Genomic DNA, 20712 nt, shown 5'->3' on the forward strand with positions numbered 1-20712 from the left:
TGCCTGACTCCAAAGCTTTTGCTTTTAGTGGGTTGGCCTCGTGGTCTCCCGGTCTGTATTCCATTGGTGCATCTGCTTTGTTGGTGTCCCTCCGTCCCAGAAAGAGTGTGGGCAGCTCAGAAAGGTCTCATGAGCCCTGTCGGTGAGACTGCCTTGTGGCTTCTGTCTTCTTCCCCTGTTCAGCTACGGGGTGCTGCTTTGGGAGCTCCTGACTGGCGAGGTGCCCTTCCGAGGAATCGATGGCTTAGCCGTAGCCTATGGAGTGGCCATGAACAAGCTCGCTCTTCCCATTCCTTCTACGTGCCCAGAACCTTTTGCCAAACTCATGGAAGGTAAGTGACCCCTGGCTGGAACAAAACTGGAGAAAGTTTACCTTTCGGCAGCCCTTGGGTACGTTGCAGACAATCCTGCTGGGTCGGTTACTGAAAGAGGAGGTGAAGCATTGGTCACTCACAGAGGAATCCTGTGGGTGGTTGGAAGACCTGCTTGAAGATATGTCAACACCCTGCCTCACTGATGTCACAGATGTCCCTTCTGTCCATCTACAGTGACTGTAGAGCTTGGCTCAGTGACTAAAGCCTGCTATCCAGGGCTTTAGCATTTTATTACTTAATAAAAAATGAGCGTATTACACATATAGAAGCAAAGAACATCGGAGAAGAAAGGAACTCTAGAAGTCATCTGGTCAGACCCTAAGTGAGAAACCCAAAGCTGAGAGAGGCGAGGTGCACTCCATTAGCTAGTGTCTGAGCTGAGAGTAGGTAGAGTTCACTTTTCCTGCTGCCCAGCCTGGTGCCTTTTATCCTTGCCTTATCACCATCCCTTAGAGGTGGGCAAGGCTGGCTCATTTATTTGTGGGAGATTGAGGCCCCAAGTCTCGTTACCCACTGTCAAGACTGGAATCGTGTAGGAACATGAGAAGTCATGGCTGTTGAACTTCACACAGGCAGTCTCTGGACTTGCTTTTCTTATGCTAACTCAACAGAGTCAGACGGGGGCGGCCGCATTATATTTCCCCATTCAGTCTTTATAATATTGAGGGTGGGCAGCTTGTTTTATTTCCCCAGCCCTATTTGTGGTTACCTACCCAGTGTTTCAGTTTCTGGAGGGAAAACTACTTCTGGTAAGTGAGGTCCTGTAATATTCTAAGTCTTAACGCTTGTCTCTGTCCATTCATGCTTTCTGTCCGCTCACGTGTTCCGTGCAGACTGCTGGAATCCCGACCCTCACTCACGACCATCTTTCACAAATATCCTGGACCAGCTAACTACCATAGAGGAGTCTGGTTTCTTTGAAATGCCCAAGGACTCCTTCCACTGCCTGCAGGATGACTGGAAACATGAGATTCAGGAGATGTTTGACCAACTCAGGGCCAAAGAAAAGGTAAATAAAACAAGAAAAAGCCATGCATTGAATCAGTGGACCTTCCCCACTGGGGCCTCTGGACAAATTCCGACACAACCACCTTCCTGCTTGGTCTGTGGTAACAGAGCAGCTTTTTTCTTCCCGGCTTTACATGGAGAGAGTTCTCCAGGCCTTAGGTATGCCCTGAAATAGTATAGACGTTTTCTTTCTTTCCGGGATATGGCAGGAACAAGTAGGGGAGTCATGATCCAAAGCTCTTCTTACAGAGTATCTATTTCATTGTCCAAACCAGAGGAAGAGCACCACTGGGTAAGTACCAGCAGAAAGTATGAGAAAGTTCTAGAAATGTTTCTTGGTTCTGTAGTGGACTTCTGGGGGTGAGGGGTTAACTTGTTACAGGGATACTTCAACACTGAGCACAGGTCTCAGAATCAGAAATAGCGATGGGCTAAAAATACTATGGTTCTGAAACTATTTGGTATTCTGCGTGTTTTTATGAAAAGGGCTCAAGCCCAAACTGACTGAGGAGTTCAGATATTCTTAGCTTACTAAAGATCTACCTTTTTGTTTTGGTGTCCATTCCCTATGTGGCTCCTCTCTTTGCCCTTCATGCCTGGTTAGCAGCCAGTATCCACAGAGGTGAAGCTTAACACCAGCACCTATGTTGCTTCTACTACAGGGGCCAGGCTGGACCTAAGGGCTATAGCTGTGGGCATAAGCGGCGTCCATGTGTCTCTTGGTTAATTTCTGTTTTCCCTTCTCATTCCCCATTATGGGCATTTGGGAAGCAATTTAATATAATAACAGTAGCTAAAATTGTGTATGTCTTTCAAGTTCTTTCACTTGAAATGTCTGATGATAAAAGAACCTTGTATCATTTTTATCTTGGGGGTGGGGGAGTTATGGCCCTTGCCCCCAGCATGTAGGGCAGGTATTACCTTTTTCATCTCAAGGCTGAGGGTCAGTGACTTGTCTAAAGTCACACAGCCAGTATAGTGAGAGGCAGAATCTTGAACCTGGATCTTCTGATTCCAAAACCTTTTTCTCTCCAATATCATTGTTGTTTCCCTAAACAAATGACTTAAAAATCATTTCTGGAGCTGATGTGAAGAAATTAAACTCTTTTTTTTTTTTTTTTTTTTTTTTAATGCCATATAGCAGTCCTAAACCTGGTAGTATTTGGCAAGTCAGTGAGCATTCTGCAGGGGAATGGAGTGAGTCTATGACATCTTTTGTGACCTGGGGGGTGGGGGGAATCCGACACTGACCTTGGAGCAGAGTAATTAATCGAGTTTGTTCCTGTTACTAATGCTATTCCAACTAGAAGAAACCTAGAGTTGCTGGTTCTTTTTAGACTGTTGAATCATTTGACTCTTGGTTTTCTTTCTTTTGATTGATGAAATTATAAGGGTACTAGCCACTAAGAAGAATGAAACTTGGATTTTGTCAGTAAATAGTTACTAGGAAAAGCCAAACCCATTCTCATAACAGCTAACATTCGTAGAGCATGTTCCCTGTGCCATGCTCTAAGTAATTAATATGAATTCTTATGTAATCTTACACAATAAGATAATAATTGTCTTACGTACCATGTGCTGTCAGTGCTGTTAACTCCATATTGCATATGATGCCCATGGTAATTCACTCCAGGCCACTATTCAGCCAGTTTGTTCCAGAGTCCTTGCTCTTTTTTCTTTTTCTTTTTTAAGTTTATTTTGAGAGAGAAAGAGAGCATGTCCACAAGTGGGGAAGGGGCAGAGAGAGAGGGGGAGACAGAATCCCAAGTAGGCTCCGCACTGTCAGTGCAGAGCCTGACGCGGGGCTCCAACTTAAGAACCGTGAGAACATAACCGGAGCCCAAGTCAAGAGTCAGATGCTTAACCGACTGAGCCACTCAGGTGCCCCCAGAGCCCTTGCTATGATGCCTGTCCATTATAAGGCTTGTAGTTGGGCAAGTGAGGGCGAGATGGATAATGAGCTTTCTCTCTGGAGAGATTCCTACTAAATCATTGTATGCAGATAATGTGATTTGCATACTAGAAGACTGATCCCCAAATAGGCGTTTCACAAGCAGGAGACTCACGTTTGAGTCTTCCAGATATATGGTGCCATTGGCAAGTACTCCACAAATGTCCTGGTTTCCCATATGATTCAGCTCATTCTCAGCGTGTCTCAACTTGACAGCTTCCACATATAGTGACAATGGATTTGTCTCTGGACTGGGGTCTGACTTCCCACAAAAGAGGGGGCTACAACACAAACCATCCCCTAGACAAGAGCGCACAGGAGAAGATGACTTAGGAAAGCTGAAATCAGCTTGAACTTTTTAACTTTCCCATCTAGCAGCAAAATCAACCAACCAGGAATGACTTTTCTCAATCTTCTGTGTGTGTGTGTTCTCCTAATGGTGAAAACAAAGTACCAGGATAAGGAGAGCCAAGGTTTTGGGGGGAGCATACAACAGTTGCTTATTTCATTAGAGAAGAAGTCCAAAAGTTCAGGCTCATCTCTCAGACACTTTGGATGAATCTGGGTTCCCGTAAAGGCGTGTATTTATAAAATTGAATTCTGTCTCCCCCTCCTTTCTCATCCACGCGTTGACACTGAGCACCTATCATGTACAAGACAGTTTTCAAGGTGCTAATCCTTTTCTCACTTCTGCCTTTTCTATAACATTTATTATCAATTTTGATACTCTCTTGAGAGTAGAGGGCAAGTTGAGTGAAAGTTCCTAAATGTCAGAATATTTTATTCCCCTCAGGTCTCTGTTCTCTCTTTGTTCTCTACCCACTGCTCAGCTTTGCCAATATGTGTTCACAAACTTTTTTCCTAGCTCTAGGCTCCCTTTCTACAGTCCAGAATGACTTCTTTTTTTTTTTTTTTCAACGTTTATTTTTGGGACAGAGAGAGACAGAGCACGAACGGGGGAGGGGCAGAGAGAGAGGGAGACACAGAATCGGAAACAGGCTCCAGGCTCTGAGCCATCAGCCCAGAGCCCGACGCGGGGCTCGAACTCACGGACCGCGAGATCGTGACCTGGCTGAAGTCGGACGCTTAACCGACTGCGCCACCCAGGCGCCCCCAGAATGACTTCTTATAGTGGAGCATTCCATGGAGAAATTGTAGCTTTCGACCACAGAAGTGTTGCTCTGACTACTTTATTGAAGAAATGCCCATTTTTTTTTTTAGGTTTGACTACATCATGCCCCCTCACTTCAGTCTTACGCCCTGGGTAACCAGTGCTAACAGTTTAGATGCCAGATTTGACAATTGTATGTACATGTTCTGTTCTCATTCCTGTTTCCTCTCCTAATACCACCTCCCCTTCCCCCCCACCCCCCATCTCAGGAACTTCATAAATTCATGCAGAAGGAAAAAGGGGAAGCAGGCAAGAGGGCTTGCCCATCTACTAGAGCAAGTGCCTGGCAAAGACTTTGGGAAATGTTTTCTCTTCTCTTTGCTGTGCTGTCATGGTCCTTCCACAGCACATGGTTGTCCTTTGACATAAGAGGAGAGTTCAAACCACATGCCTCAGTAGAGTCACTCACCAACTGAACAGAGGTTTAGAAGACTCCCTTTTTTGAACAATCACTCTGGAAATATATTTTTATTTGAGTGTTAGGTGATGCCTGGAGGGTGATTCATTTCTAGGGGGGGGCACATTTTAAGCTAGATCACATTTAGTTGGCTCCAGTTTAAGAAACGTCCCTTATATAATGGGGAAAAAAATTAAAATAGAACCAAGTCTGTGAATTTTTTTTAATGTTTTTATTTATTTTTGAGACAGAGAGAGAGAGAGAGCATGAGCAGGGGAGGGAGGGGCAGAGAGAGAGGGAGACACAGAATCTGAAGCAGGCTCCAAGCTGTCAGCACAGAGCCTGACGCGGGGCTCGAACTCACGGACTGTGAGATCATGACCTGAGCCAAAGTCGGATGCTTAACCGACAGAGCCACCCAGGCATTCCCCAAGTCTGTAAAATTTAAGGACAGGATTATAGTTTCTACCCACCCCCCCCCCATTTTTTTCCAATCACAGGCAATTTTTATCAGTAATCAGGGAGCACCTGGGAACTACCAGCCCCTGTCTCCAGGGCTGCGGTAGCCGTGTCCTCAGTGTGGCCGTGCCCAGCCTTCCTGTCCCCAGCGTCCGGCGTGGTCAGGTGTCCGTTTACCAGCTACCTGTGAGGCCTGCATCTCCTCCTGGGATCGGGGGTATGGACATCACAGGAGCGCTGTCCAGGTTTCCGGGAAGCACTGGCCCTCGGGGGCCCTCGGCCTCCACCCCTGCATTGAACGCCCCGTCTTCTCCCCGCTGCGTCTGCCGCTGCAGGAGCTCCGCACCTGGGAGGAGGAGCTGACGCGGGCCGCACTCCAGCAGAAGACGCAGGAGGAGCTGCTGCGGCGCCGCGAGCAGGAGCTGGCCGAGCGGGAGATCGACATCCTAGAGCGGGAGCTCAACATCATCATCCACCAGCTGTGCCAGGAGAAGCCCCGGGTGAAGAAACGCAAGGGCAAGTTCAGGAAGAGCCGGCTGAAGCTCAAGGATGGGAACCGCATCAGCCTTCCTTCCGGTCAGCGGCGGGGCTGGGGGCGGCTGGGGGGGGTAGGGAGCAGGGCAGCCTGCTGCAGGGGCCCCGGGGGGGCGCGGCCGGGGATGGGGCTCTGGGGCTCAGAACGGAGCAGGTTGGACGTGGCCCGCTCCGCTCACCGGAAAGACTGGCCTGCGGAGAAGCTACCCGGCTCCGGGGGAGTTTTTGAGGGTGACTGAACACAGGGTGTGAAGGAAGACCGACTGGTGGCTGGTGGACCTGACAGGCGGGCACGGTCCAGACTGACAGTCGCGTGGTGGCTCACATAGACACGTCTCACATGAGGCAAGCCCGGTGAGGAGGCCCAGAGCTGCAGGGGCAGATTCCAGGGCATGCGTATGCCAGAGACGAGAGAGCAGAATAACTTATCTCTGGCTTTCTTTAAATAATTAGTTGTGTGCGAGCAGTGGAGATCAGGATTACTGTGTAAGAATTTGATTTATGCACAACCTTTCAGAAGCACATTGGGTGAATAAAGGCACATCTGGAGTACGTCCAGGCTTGGGGAAATGCAAAGTAAAAGGAATCTGTGAAGTAGAATCTTTGTGGGGTGTAGTGTACCCGTGGAGGGAGGTGAGTGTGTGTTTATGTAGATGAAAAAAACTTCGTTGTAGTCTAAGTTTATCAGGTCTGGGAAGCAAACCTATAGAAGTGTAAGGAACCAAGGGAAAAGGGCGGAATAGGAACAATAGCCGATGATTGTAAGCACTGGTGGCTTCGGTACAGACAAGGGAATCCATTCAGTGAAATTCCGTGACTTTGTTTGTGGGACATGTTTACTGGTGTCCCTGTTGCACAGTTTTTCTGGCCAGGCAACAGGGAGTCTTTGAGTCCCTCTCGAACGTGTTGCGTGTGGTGCCACGCTGCTGCCGTGTGCTGGGGAAGGCTCATAGGAAAACAGTAGCTCCCACCTTCTGGGACACTGCATCTAGTGGGGAGACCTAGGTGTGAACACTCAGCTGTTCACGCTTCTCGATACATGAGGACACTGGAACTTAGAAATCCAGAGCTGCGAGTTTTACGTTCTTCATGCTCTGCCGTAACTGCCTCTGGAAGACGTCACAGTCTGGACCATTAGCCCCATTGCCCTCACTTTCCTAGGTTCCCACCAAGGATTAGTCCTAATTACTCTGCCCTGCCTGCACTCAATGAGAAACATCAGTCTCCCTGCTTTGGTCCCTAAGAAAAGGGGACATGTACTAATAGATTGTAAGAAGCAGAATTGTTTTTATTTATTTTGAGAGAGAATTTTGAGAGAATTGTTTTTATTTATTTTGAGCTGAAATCAAGAGTGGGACACTTAATCGACTGAGCCACCCGGGCACCCCAAGAAAAAGAATTTTAAGTTAGATTTCCTAGAATACGCAACAAGTCTCATGTCTTAAACAACTATTGTAAATCTGTATATATAAGATTCGCTTAGACAGTGAATTTTCCTTCTCCTCATATGTTGGTCCTGCTGCCCTGCCTTCTTTGGGGAGAAAGAGAACATTTCCTAGGTGAACAAGTTGCTTCTTGGGAAACTGGGGCCTGTCCCTCAAGCCCAGGACATGTCACTTTTCTCATAGGAACTAGATTATGGGAAAATGCGTCTAGCGGGGATGCATTCACTTTTCTCATAGGAACTAGAATATGGGAAAATGCTAATGCACACACATGTCTGTGTTTCCCCAAGCAGATTTCCAGCACAAGTTCACGGTTCAGGCCTCCCCCACCATGGATAAAAGGAAGAGTCTCACCAACAGCCGCTCCAGTCCTCCTGCGAGCCCCACCATCATTCCTCGCCTTCGAGCCATCCAGTGTGAGACTGTTTCCCAAATTAGCTGGGGCCAGAACACACCGGGGGCACCTGTCCCCTGCTCTGTCCAGCCACCGACTGGCCCAGGCTTGCTCCATCCATAACTTCTGCCACCTCTCCTCGACAATGTGTATATACATGCACATATGTACGCAAACCCGTAGCCCTCCTTCTTGTCTCTCTCCATTAGCTTTACTACTGCCTCCTCTACCTTTTACTCTCAGATCCCAGCAAAGGGGGTTGTGGGTATCGACGGGATCCTTAGTGAACTACAAAGCAATTTGGAAACTGGTGTGTGATATAGATACCCTGGTACCTGGCCTGGGTTGCTTGGTACCCTGGCCTACGGACCTTGTGCACTCTCCGCCATGTTTGGGGCATCACTGTTTTTCTTTTGTTCATGCTTCCCAGGGAAGGGTGTTTTCAAAGTGTAGTTCCTAAGAAAACTCGCCAAAGACTTTGTGATAGGCCAAATTGGGACCGATTTTATTTTCACCACTGTGTTTACTGAAAAGAATTTATACACACACACGTGTGTGTGTGTGTACGTGAACAAAGTAGTTCCCCTAACTTAAAGATAGAGATTTCATTTTTTTAAAAGCCCTAGATTTCTAGCTATCCTTGAAAAATCGGTTCGTATCAGTGGATTCCCTTTTTCACGTGGCCGCAGTTGGCTAGAACCAATGGCAGTTTCCTTATGCACCGTATTTTGCCTCAGTCCCCTCAGCTCCCTATTTTTTGGTGTCTGGAATCATTCACTCATGTATGATGTAAGCCTCTGAAGCATTTGGGTTTCAGCCCTTGTTATAAGGTAGCAATGTCAGAAGAATGTTCCTCCTCTCTTATCTAGTATATTTCTCTAGGCCTGTTCCCTCCCCTTCTCCTACTCCTGACTTCCTTCTCCGTAGTCTTGAGTTCCTCATTATCTTCCTTTCTTACCTACAATTCCTTTCTGCACTTCCAAGTCTTCCTTCCCCCCTTATATTTTTTCTCTCCTTCCTAACTCCTCACCCACTGCCCCTCCCCGTCCAGTCCCACCCAACAAAACCAAGTTCTTTAAGTCAGATCTGTTTGGAACTCTGCCGTCTGGCTGGCCTGAGCTCCAGCTTTGCATTGGACTTACGAGAATCTGGGCAGTTTTTCCATGTTTGGTACTTTGCGAGTGCTCAGTGATTGGTGGCTGAGGACTTGAAGGCTCCACTTGGGCACAGAGTTTTTGAGGAGGTGTGACTTCTTCCCTGTAACTCCGTGCGTGTGTGTCCACGTGCGCATGTGTCTGTGTCTGTCTGGTGAGGTAGAGGCTAGTTTTGGAGGGGGGGGCCTGTCTATCTTTCTTTCCAGATCCCATCCAACTTTTCTTATTCACAGTGACACCAGGTGAAAGCAGCAAAACCTGGGGCCGGAACTCAGTCGTCCCCAAAGAAGAAGGGGAGGAGGAGGAGAAGAGGGCCCCCAAGAAGAAAGGACGGACGTGGGGGCCAAGTACACTTGGTCAGAAGGAGCTTGCCTCGGGAGACGAAGGGTAAGAGCCAGAATGTAAGAGGTTCTTTCCACTTAAAGATGGGTATACCCTTTTAAAACTATGATATGAAACACCTTCTCCTCTGTTGTGTTTCATTGCTTTCTGAGAAATTACAAGCTTCAGTTTTCCAACGTCCTCATTTCCTGAACCTCCTAGGACAGGGCTCAGCATACGTTTTCTGTAAAGGGTCAGATAATAAATATTTTAGGCTTTGTGGGTCACATCCTCTCTTTTGCAATTACTCACCTCCTGTGTTGTAGTGCAAAGGCAGCCATAGACGATGGGCACTTTGTAAATGAATGAGCGTGGCTATGTTGATTCAGTAAAACTTTACGAAGGTAGGTGGTGGACAGGATTTAGCCCCCTCGTTGTAGTTTGCCGACACCTATAGGGGTCTGACTCGGAGTTGCAGGTACATTAAGCATGAACCAAATGTGATGAGTTCAGCCAGGTGTCCTACTTGTACCCGGCTCTTCCCTTAAAACATCCGCTCAGAGCCAAGAGAAGGAAGAGCAAGGCTTACAGGCCTCTCTTGACTTGGAGGCTTATCCCGAAACAAGGGCAGGTGGAATGACCCAGCCCTGGTAGCGAGTACACTCAGATGTGACCCCAGGGCCAACCGGAGCTTCTCTCAAGCCCCACCTCGTTGCTACACGGACAGGTGTGAGCGCGTCCTCTGAGCGAAGCAGGGGACCCGGCTTCGTGCCCTGGATGTGCTTGTGTTCTTACAAGTTAAATTCTCTCAAGTCCCGGTTCTTCGTAGACCAGGTGCTCACCGTGTAGTGGTGGCGAGCATAACCCCTGACCCCAGGCTGCCTGGGCGTGAATCCTGGCTCCGCCATGCCTCACCGTGTGGCCTCGTGTTTCCTCATCTGTAAATCGGCAGTTATACCAGTACCCATCTCCCGGGGTTGATGTGAGGATTAAATAAGTCCATTTTGGGAAGTGCATACAAGATTAGCGGGCTCATAGGAAGCATTTGTAATACCTGCTGTGATGGTTCTTCCCTGCTCCTGGTGCATTTTCTATTTCGTACCTTCTTCTTGGTGTTAGAGGCTAGAATCCTGTTTTTTGACTTTTCTGAGCCTGTGAGAATAGGCAGTAATCCCCTTCGCCCTTTTCAGAGACTTTCCTGAACTTGTGCCCGAACCTGTAAGTGGCCTTGGTATTCCTTCGAACACTAAGAAGATTTCATGTCCAAAATCTGTTCTCTCATGTCAGATCTGAGCTGAGAACGAAAATAGCAATTTGATTCAAAAAGGATTGACTCCGAAGCCAGGCTTTAGAAATCACAAATACCTTGGAATAGAAAATTTAGGTACATCGGGTGAACGGCCTGAGCTCTGTGAGGGCTCGATGATGGTCCTCTAGGAATGGTGAATTGCTCTGCTGTGCTAGGTCCTGTAGAGGCAGGATCTCCCTCAGTTTGGATTCCTTCGAGCCCTGGGGTAGAGTAGGATTAGGATGGGTCTGAAAGTCAGTCACGCTGAATCCCTGGATGTTTCTGACATTTCAGTAGCTTCTCTGGTTCTGCTTCATTTATAGATGTTTTTCGTCTTGTTTAGTAAATTAACTTTGGTTCATGTTTCAAAATATTGACTTTGAATTTTCCTCCTCCTTGCATAGATTTGTCCTCAAAACTATTGAAGCAGTTCATAGAGGTGGGGGAGGGGAGGGGCAGAGAGAAGGAGAGACAGAATCCCAAGCAGGCTCTGCACTGTCAGCATAGAGCCCATTGTGGGACTCGAACTCAAAAACTGTGAGATCATGACCTGAGCCAAAATCAAGAGTCGGACGCTTAACTGACTGAGCCACCCAGGCGCCCCAGAATATGACTTGAATTTTTTATGATTCTCAATTCCTGTTGAAGAAATAAAGTATATTCTGTTCATTCTCGAGTAAAGGCTTCTTTAACGTCAGAAATTTTGGGAGCCTCTGTGTGATATTTCTAATTTTAGGCCCTATCAACGGAAGAAAATAATCCCTAACAACAAAAAGCTATATTGAATTCAGTAATGTTAAGTGAATATACATCCTTTAAAAAACGAGTACAGGGGCGCCTGGGTGGCTCAGTCGGTTAAGCGTCCGACTTCAGCTCAGGTCACGATCTCACGGTCCGTGAGTTCGAGCCCCGCGTCCGGCTCTGGGCTGATGGCTCAGAGCCTGGAGCCTGCTTCCGATTCTGTGTCTCCCTCTCTCTCTGACCCTCCCCCGTTCATGCTCTGTCTCTGTCTCAAAAATAAATAAACGTTAACAAAAAAATTTAAAAAAAAAAAAAAAACGAGTACATATCTATAGGAAACATATGCACTTGCTTGTAGATAGCTTGGGTATCTGTGGGTTCACGCGGCCTCTGCAGTTATGCTGTGGCTGCTCAAGGACCTTTGTCCCACAGATTGGGAGGTCCTGGGTCTCCTTGTTAGGATCCCTTCATCGCGTGGGCTTTGCTTACCGGGCCAGAGGAGGGCAGCTACCAATGTAGCTAGAGTCAAGCCTTGAGGGCTCCCATGTGGGAGATACTGAATTGGATGTACCCACTGTCGCCTACTACTGATTTTCTTTATTCATTGAAGATCCCCTCAGAGACGTGAGAAAGCTAATGGTTTAAGTACCCCATCAGAGTCTCCACATTTCCACCTGGGGTGAGTCTAATCTTCACCCTTTCATCAAATGCGTTCGTAATAGTCCCCTTCCATTTCCTTGTCCTCACAGCACATCCGGTAGAATCAAACCTCATTATTGCCAAGGCTATGCTGATTTTTTTCCTTTAAAGCAGTACCATCGTGCACCCTGGGAAATTCCTGTGTTGGTCTGACTTTCCCTCTCCTCACTTCTCTGACCATTCCCGTTGTGGGGATTCTCCTGGCACCCTTAGTTTTAGGGGGCAGTACATGACTATTTATGCTTTGAACTTTAGCACTGGCTTTGACTTTGCTAATCTGGATTCCCCTTGAACTCAGAGCTGGAGGTGATGTTATAAGATCATCAGCTAAAAGTCCCAGGCTGTGGGTTTGGTTAGCATGCTTGTCCCTGGCTGTGTATTTTGGTTGAAACCAATGGTGGCCGGAATATACTTGAATTCACTGGTGTTTCTGACAGCACTTGAAATAGAGATCTGAAGTGAGGGGAAAAGTTGGTCCCTCTCTCTCCCTCGAGATGGACCGGGAAGAGTGGGCTTTAGCTGAACAGCTTTTCCTGGCCCTAAAATGAGAGCCACCTCTGGTTGTAATCCTGGTATGTCCAAGGCAGCCATAACCCACGGAGTCCTCAGCCTTCTCTCTTCGTTGTCCATTAGAGAAAAGACCAGTGCTTCTGGGCCTCTGACTCCCCCATCGTAAAGGGGGTTGATGGGGTGCCCCGTCAGGATCCTCAGAGTTACTGGCTGGCAGGTGTGAGCTCATCACAGGGACTTGATAGCAAGCTCCTGCCCTTTTCCTCTTCATTCCCAGACAAACCAGGGGCTCGAGTGCAGCCTTATGTACTACCCACATAGGTCTGTCCCAAAGTGCACTGCTTTGGTGCAGCTTTGTTGGCTGATTTTTGTTTTTGAAAAGTGGCTTGGAAAGTTGCCTAAGCATGCCGTGAGCTTGGAAGGAGAAGTTGAGAAATGGCCCATCCCTGCTAGCTCATCTGCCCAGGGCTCGCCTGGGATCACAAGGCTTCGAATTGCAGAGTCTCTGATGTCAGCAGTGTGCTGGACACAGTGTCCTGGAGTGATCGTCTCTGCCTTAAGGTGGGCTCAGGCAAGACCCTGGCCAGTGCTGGGCAGTCCTCATTCTTCCTGTCTTCTTGCCGGCCTGCCTGCTAGATCTTTCCACAGCTCCGTAGCAGCATGTGAAGGGGTGGGTTCATGGCCCTGCTTTTCTTTTCCTGGAGCATGTGCACTTCTGTTTGTGACACGAGGGGACCCAGTAATGTTCGTTACCCTGAGGCTCTTGGGCTTTGGTGGAATTAAGCACACAGAAAGAGACGTTTCCATGGGCCCCTGGAGGTGAGGGTGGAGTAAGGGAAGTCACCAGTTCTAACAGTTCCCCCATTTCCTCCTATTTAGCCTCAAGTCCCTGGTAGATGGATATAAACAGTGGTCGTCCAGTGCCCCCAACCTGGGGAAGGGCCCGAGGAGTAGCCCAGCCCTGCCAGGGTTCACCAGCCTTATGGAGATGGGTAAGCATGGCCCTTGTCCTGACTGTCCCTGTTCCCTCAGGGAACTCCTGGCCAAGCTTCTGGGAGTGTTTGAGGACTCCTAGTACCACCTCATGGGGATTGTCTCCTCTTTGACCCAACTCCTGGGCCCTCACCCTATTCCCTCTTCATTGGCTCTACTCCCATTGCATCAAACCTTCCCAAATCACAGTTTGTTCCCACTGCTGCCATGGAGCCTGCCCTTGGCCTCCTATCCCAGGGCGCCGGTTGTAGTCTCCTTAGGGCAGTGCAGAGGGTGAGGACTTGAATCAGGCGCTTCCATCTGCTTGGGTCTCTTTGTATTTTAACGTGGGGAGTCTGCAAGACAGGAGATGGTGGTGGAAGACACTGTGGTCTTTCTCTAAGGAAGCTTTCCAGTTGCCTGTGATTGCTGAACGGGTCTTCTCCAGGCTCCCTCTCTCTCTCAGATAGGATGTCCTCTTCTCTCTGAAGATTTCCAAGTCTTAGTAGGTCAGTCTACAGCATAGATGGGCCTTCACCCATGTAGAGGATTCCAGTCCGTTGCGGGACACTGGTCTTGAGACCGGCCTCTAGGCCATTGTTGTAGAAATTCAAGGTCCCTTCCAGTTTTAAGGTGCAAAAACATTAGGGATGTTTCTGTTCTACCCACTATTCTAGGAAACTCACACACTGTACCTCTTGTGTTGAGGATCCCAATGCAAGAAGTAGGAAATTAGCAGATTTGTCTGCACACAGGAAAATAGGCTCCGGAATGGAGAGTGATTGCCTCATACTGGCCACGGTTGAGTGTGGAGGGGTAAAGCCCTGTGGGTTCAATGCCCGGTCCTTATCCTGCCTGTGAGACTGTTTGACCCTTGCACTCCTGAAAATCCACCAGGAGGCCCAGGGCTGGGGAGAAGGGTGAGATTCTTACTCTTGCTGCCTCATTCCCATTTCCTGTCCCCCACACCCTGCCATTTTTGTCGTCTCCAGAGGATGAGGACAGCGAAGGTCCCAGGAGTGGGGAGAGTCGTCTACAGCATTCACCCAACCAGTCCTACCTCTGTATCCCGTTCCCTCGAGGAGAGGATGGGGAGGGCCCCTCCAGTGATGGAGTCCACGAGGAGCCCACCCCAGTCAATTCAGCCAACAGTACCCCTCAGCTGACGCCAACTAACAGCCTCAAGCGGGGTGGCACCCACCACCGCCGTTGTGAGGTGGCTCTGCTTGGCTGTGGGGCTGTTCTCGCGGCCACAGGCCTGGGCTTTGACCTGCTTGAAGCTGGCAAGTGCCAGCTGCTTCCCCCAGAGGAGCCTGAGCCACCAGCCCGGGAGGAGAAGAAGAGGCGTGAGGGTCTTTTCCAGAGGGCCAGCCGTCCTCGTCGGAGCACCAGCCCCCCATCCCGGAAGCTCTTCAAGAAGGAGGAGCCCATGCTGTTGCTAGGAGACCCCTCTGCCTCCCTCACGCTGCTTTCTCTCTCCTCCATCTCGGAGTGCAACTCCACCCGCTCCCTGCTGCGTTCCGACAGTGACGAGATCGTGGTGTACGAGATGCCCATCAGTCCGGTTGAAGCCCCACCCCTGACCCCTTGCACCCACAACCCCCTGGTCAATGTCCGAGTGGAACGCTTCAAGCGAGACCCTAACCAATCCCTGACTCCTACCCATGTCACCCTTACGGCCCCCACGCAGCCCAGTGGTCACCGGCGGACTCCTTCTGATGGGGCCCTCAAGCCCGCGGCTCTCCTAGCCAGCAGGAGCCCCTCCAGCAATGGGTTGAGCCCCAGCCCAGGAACAGGTGAGTTCCGTCCTCCTTTTCTCTTTCCTGCTCTTGGGCCGCCCGGATGTGGCAAGATTGGAGTGAATGGCAAAATTAGAATGACAGTTCCTCCTCTGACTCGGCCCACCAGGACGAGCTGCCCTGGGGTTGGAGAGATGGCCAGGCCGACTGATTTCTCTCTGTCCTGTGCCTCGGCAGGGGGCTTCCCTGAGGAGTGAAGGCAGACCGCAGGTTCTGGGAAGAATCGGACCCAGGGCTCCTGTAGGATGTTCAGGCCCTGGGTCTTGGAGGGCACAGTGCAGTGCCTTCAGGGCATAGGAGGGGCAGGAGCCGAGCTGTGCTCGTTCCCTGAAGTGGAGACAAAAGTTACCAGAAGGAATGCTACACTCATACAGGAGGGGTATTTGTGCCACGTAGCTGGGCTCTTGCCTGTGATTACAGCTTAGTACAGACCTACTCGTGGGCAAGCTTCCTCCCATGCATCCTGCCTGTATCGCTCATCCCTTGTTCATGCCTGACTCCAAATCCAGATACATTCCTGTGCCTGTGCATGAGCTCGCCTTCCCTGACGCTGAGCCACCTGGGTGTCCATATCCCTGTCTTTTCCTGCCACTGTCACTTGCTCCCTAGAAGACCGAAACCTGACTTTGCAACCCCTCTCACCCAGTAGGAGAGGAGATGGCGACTGGGATTTCAGGGAGATTTTGAGTGTAAATGACAATTGTATTTTCCCTTTCGGCTTTAGATTTTTTGTTGTACTCAGGTATGTGTCCTCTTTGGGAAGAGACCTTATGACTCATCTTCAGATTTTTGAGACCTAGATTTGTTCTGGCCTCACATGTTTATTAAATGGATGAACTGGAAATAAACAGACACTTCCTTACGTCAGGGGCCAGCAAACTTTCTCGGTAAAGGGCCAGATAGTAAATATTTTAAGCTTTTGGGGTCGTATGGTCTCCGTTGTAATTACTCAACACTGCTGCTGTCGTGGGAGAACAAGCCGTAGGTACGGCTGTGTTACAATAAAACTTGTTTTTCAGACCACAGGGTGGCCCATGGATCGTAGGTTTTTCATTACGGATGTGACCCCCGTATGTCCTCTTCTTATTTTATTATCGGAGACAGTGATCATGGCCTTCTAGTTCACTGTTGTATCCCCAGTGCCTCCCGGCACACTCTGCTGCACATCGTAGGTGCCGCTTAAATATTTGTTGCTCGTGTTATTCCAGGTGAATAGGGATGTGGCAGGTATGGGGAGGGAGCAGTGTCTATCTGGTCTAGAAATGTGTGCCATCACCTGATGCCTCTCCTTCTGTCTCTTTGCCCAGGAATGTTGAAAACCCCCAGCCCCAGCCGAGACCCAGGTGAATTCCCCCGTCTCCCTGACCCCAATGTGGTCTTTCCCCCGACCCCAAGGCGCTGGAACACACAGCAGGATTCTACCCTGGAGAGACCCAAGACCCTGGAGTTTCTGCCTCGGCCACGTCCTTCTGCCAACCGGCAACGGCTGGACCCTTGGTGGTTTGTGTCCCCCAGCCATGCCCGTAGCGCCTCCCCAGCCAACAGCTCCAGCACGGAGACACCCAGCAACCTGGACTCCTGCTTCGCTAGCAGCAGCAGCACTGTGGATGAGCGGCCCGGACTCCCGGCCCTGCTCCCGTTCCAAGCGGGGCCGCTGCCCCCTGCTGAGCGGACGCTTCTGGACCTGGACGCAGAGGGCCAGAGTCAGGACAGCACCGTGCCGCTGTGCAGAGCCGAACTGAACACACACAGGCCCGCCCCTTATGAGATTCAGCAAGAGTTCTGGTCTTAACACGAAAAGGGTTGGGGGAGGGCAAGGGGGAAGCAGGAGGAGATGGGGGGAGCTGGCTGGCACAGCCCTTTCTCGGAGTTGGACCCCCTGAAATCCAGCCCTACTTCTTGCACTGATAATGCACTTTGAAGGTGGAAGGGATGGAAGCAGGGCCACTTCAGAGGGTCCCCTGCCCTGTAGGGCCTTTCTACCCATGTCCACTGGAAGGGGCTGTGGCCATCAGCTCTGGCTGTGTAGGGGAGGGAGGGGTGCGTGCATGTCCCCCACCCTCCACAGTCTTCCTCGCCTTTACGGTGACTCTGCAGGGTCACTCAGCCAAATCTGTCTGCTGCCCCCTCTCCTCAGCCCCCTGGGTAAGTCTGGAGCCTGTCCCGGAGTCCTTTTGTTAGCCCTGAGTTCAGCCTTCCCAAACACCAGTATTGGATGATCTGTGATTGATTTTGCTCCTCTTCCACATTCTTCCCCAGCACCCATGAATCAGAGTCTCATCTGGTGTGAGATACACGCTTTTCTGTGCCCTAAGCCCTTACGTGCCCGCTGGAGGACTGAAGGCAAAGTGCCCCAGTGTGGGACGTAGGAGTTGAGGGACCTGGTACTTACCCGCCTGCCCTTCCAGGTGCCCCGCTTATTTATTTGAGCCCCACAGGGGTAAGGGGACCTGGGGGGAGGAGAGGGAATTAGGAAAAACAGAGTCGAGTGGCAGCAAAGAAGGTAACAGAGTCTGCCCTTGTTCCTTTCGGAAACACACAAATAAAGGCAGAAACCAGCACCTGTTGATGGCATCCATCTCCTACCCGGGGTCTGGACGTGGCCAGACCAGTTTCCGATACAAACATGCTCATCCCAAGGATAGTTTCTTGGGAGACTCACTCACTGGTGCCAGTTCTGAAGCCAGAGACAAAGTTCCTGTGTTGGTCCGTTATGTTGTTCTGGTCGTTATGTGTTATGCCCTTCCCTGGATCTTTCCTCCAATCCCTGGAGCCAGTGGATTATGTGTTTGGCTGGTAGATATCTCTGCACTGCACCAAAATAGCATATTGGTGGTGGGGGGGTGGGAGGGTCCCGGACACTGGGAGCTGGAACTGTGGGGATTTCTTCTCAGCCACACCACCCATTACGGGATGCCCTTGAAGTAAAACGGAGCCATCAGTGGTACCTTCCACACACGGATATGGTGAGGCGATGATGTTCGTGGGGTGCTTAGTGAGCCACTGATATACAGGAACCTTTGAGCCCCAGGCACTGCAGACTGACCGAGGGCTCATGCCTCTGGGCACAGGTGGCCCCTGATGCTGGGCTCTGGACCCTGAGCTGGGTAGGAAGGAGAGCAGAGGCCAACCCTGACTTTTCTGGAATCTGTTTCCTTAACTGGAATGTTGAGCTGCTTGTGGAGCTTCCTCCTGTGTGCCTGCACCATTTCCACTTCCCCTGGGGCCTCCCGTGTCAAGTGTGAGCGGTTGCCTTTGTGCAGGACGCACACGTAAACTTGATTGGGAGCAGAGCCTTGGGTCATGCTCCTCTCCCCTCCAGACTCTCCAAATGTGGCTTCCCTGTCTCTTATCATGGAATATTTCCTTGGAGACGTTGGCGGACCGCCTGCAGGTTCCCTGCATTTGCTGCCCGCCTGCCAGAAGGAGGAAAGCAGTGAAGCTGGCACAGATGATGAGTTTGGTCACCGCTCTGTCTCTCTGTCACTATGATCAAGTCCCAACCCGGGAATGAGGAAAGGGGTGACCTTGGTTTTCGAATGGCTCCCTGTTTTATGAGCTCACTGGTACTTTGGTTCAAGGGCCCCCCCTCATCTTGGGTGGGAGGCACTCAGTTTTGTTGCCCGTGGTGTCTCATCTCTCTCCTCTTTTTTCAGTGAAGACTGTAGAGATTTTTTTTTTTTTTTTTTTTTTTGCCTCCGTCCCCTCACCCCTTGGCTGGGGTGGGGGAGGGGGAGGGGTTGTGGAATGTGAATCCTATTAACAGTTCCAGCCAACCGAGGGACTCCTCTTCATTCTTGATTGGGGAAGGGGCCACAGATGGTGTGTTCTGGGCCCTTCCCTGGACTCTCCATAGCCCCAGTTCCTAAGTCTCTAATGTGTCTATAAGCCCTTGGCTCCACTAAATGGCCCTTTGGCAGGGCGCAGCACACAGCATAATCCAAACCTTGCTGGCTCTGGGCAGTGCTCTGTGCTGTGAGGCAATTGACCGTTTTCTACTTTTTGTTGTTTTGCTAGGTTGCAGCCATCTTTTGGGGAAATGGTAGTATAACTGATGTAATGGGCACGGAGTGGTGGCCACTTGCCATTGAGTAAGAGGCTGAACCCATTTCTTAGTCCTCCAGCCAGAGGAAAGACAAAGACTGGGTCTGCCATTGGTAGAATTGCACCTGTCGGAGGCAGAAGCAGGATTAGTCTGAGGCTGCTTCGTGAGCTGGCGCAAAGACAGAGGCATTCTCTCAGCTCCTCCATATCCCGTCTCTGATGGGCCCCTGCCTGCCACATTCTCTCTCTGTAGGATGAGGCGTGGTGGGATAAGGATCCTATAGAATTTGAGTTGTCCACGTAGGCTCCCTTGTCTCTATGGTCACGGTCAGGAGCAGGCCTTGAAGCTGGGATTGAGCCCCTTCGTTAGCAGTAGCCAGAATCCCTTTTTCTCTTTCCGTTTCTTTCCTTCCCTCTGTTCTTGGCAGGTGTTCATTACCCAAAAGTGATTGGATGATTGGAATCCAGTGGCCCCCAGCATCAGGGGCCACCAGTGATGGTGACTGGAAACAGATACTGCTCTCTGCCCTTTCTCCTCAGATCCCTCGTCTCCTTCCACTGATTCTAAACAGGATTATCCTCTGTTTACCCCCCCCTTGGGGATCCAGGTCCCTGCCAGGGGCTGAGTGGATGTCTCCATTATCCTCATATTTTTTCTAAGACGCTTGGTGGTTACTCTCTCTTCACTTCACATCCTTTAGTATCCCAAGGGTCTGGTAGTAATGATGAAGATGATGATGATGATGTCTTCTATTTGTCAACTCAGAATAGCGCTAACCTTTCCTCCTGGCCTTTACAAAATTGCATCATTTTCCTTCTGATACACTTGCTGGTAGAGAAAAGAAAATGCTTAAAGAGGAAGAAATTCAAGGGAAGGGAAATTTGAAAGCTGCCTGGACCGGTCGCTGAGTCGGGCACCAAGCTCTAAGACTTGAACAAGGTGTCTGTCTTCCACCATCTGTTTTGCTGTCTGGCTCCCCTTTTAGCCACTCTCACATTTCCTTCCTGTAAAAGCAACCATTACCTGTTTCCCGGTCAAGGGCAATGAGAACATGTTTCAGAGCAGGTCGGCGAAGCATGCAGCTCCCAGCCGGCCATTAGGACACATTGCTGACCTTAACAGTGTGGTCCTCACCACTTTTGCCTCTAAGGGACTTGCCTAGTGTTTCTTACTTTGGTTTCTGGAAGAGTAGTGGTTTGGAGCTGGCTTAGAATGACTAACGGGGGCCATGGTCAGGCACATCTTCTTCTGCGTTTATGCAGCACCTGGTGTTTACAGACCTCCTTTCTGATCCCCCCACTTAACTTGTCAGGCTGGTCTTTCCCAGCATTAGTGTCTTAGGAAGGAGGAAAATAGACCGGGAGGCTGGAGTCAGCATCAGAATGACAGTTTGGGGTCTTGGAGTTTTTAGGAGTCATTCCCAGAGTCTTGTTTTTTTCGAGACTGGAAT

At 50.0% G+C, this 20712-nt stretch overlaps 1 protein-coding gene across 2 annotated transcripts in view; it reads left to right on the forward strand.

Annotated features, from left to right (window-relative positions):
- MAP3K9 (mitogen-activated protein kinase kinase kinase 9) overlaps nt 1–17778 on the forward strand; it is a 77051-nt gene extending 59273 nt beyond the window's left edge. The window contains exons 4-12 of one of the 2 annotated variants that reach the window (XM_025918903.2): nt 184–332; nt 1208–1383; nt 5696–5936; nt 7633–7755; nt 9121–9274; nt 11848–11916; nt 13326–13438; nt 14411–15214; nt 16525–17778. In XM_025918903.2, coding sequence (XP_025774688.1) covers nt 184–332; nt 1208–1383; nt 5696–5936; nt 7633–7755; nt 9121–9274; nt 11848–11916; nt 13326–13438; nt 14411–15214; nt 16525–17009 — 2314 coding nt within the window. In that variant the 3' untranslated portion in view covers nt 17010–17778. The remainder of the gene's footprint in view (nt 1–183; nt 333–1207; nt 1384–5695; nt 5937–7632; nt 7756–9120; nt 9275–11847; nt 11917–13325; nt 13439–14410; nt 15215–16524) is intronic. The other variant, XM_086709399.1, reaches the window with a different exon arrangement.
- The last annotated feature ends 2934 nt before the right edge of the window (nt 17779–20712 follow it).

The sequence above is a fragment of the Puma concolor genome, chromosome B3 (assembly GCF_028749965.1).
Source record: "Puma concolor isolate L17-30 chromosome B3, mPumCon1.1.hap2, whole genome shotgun sequence".
Lineage (NCBI taxonomy): Eukaryota > Metazoa > Chordata > Mammalia > Carnivora > Felidae > Puma > Puma concolor.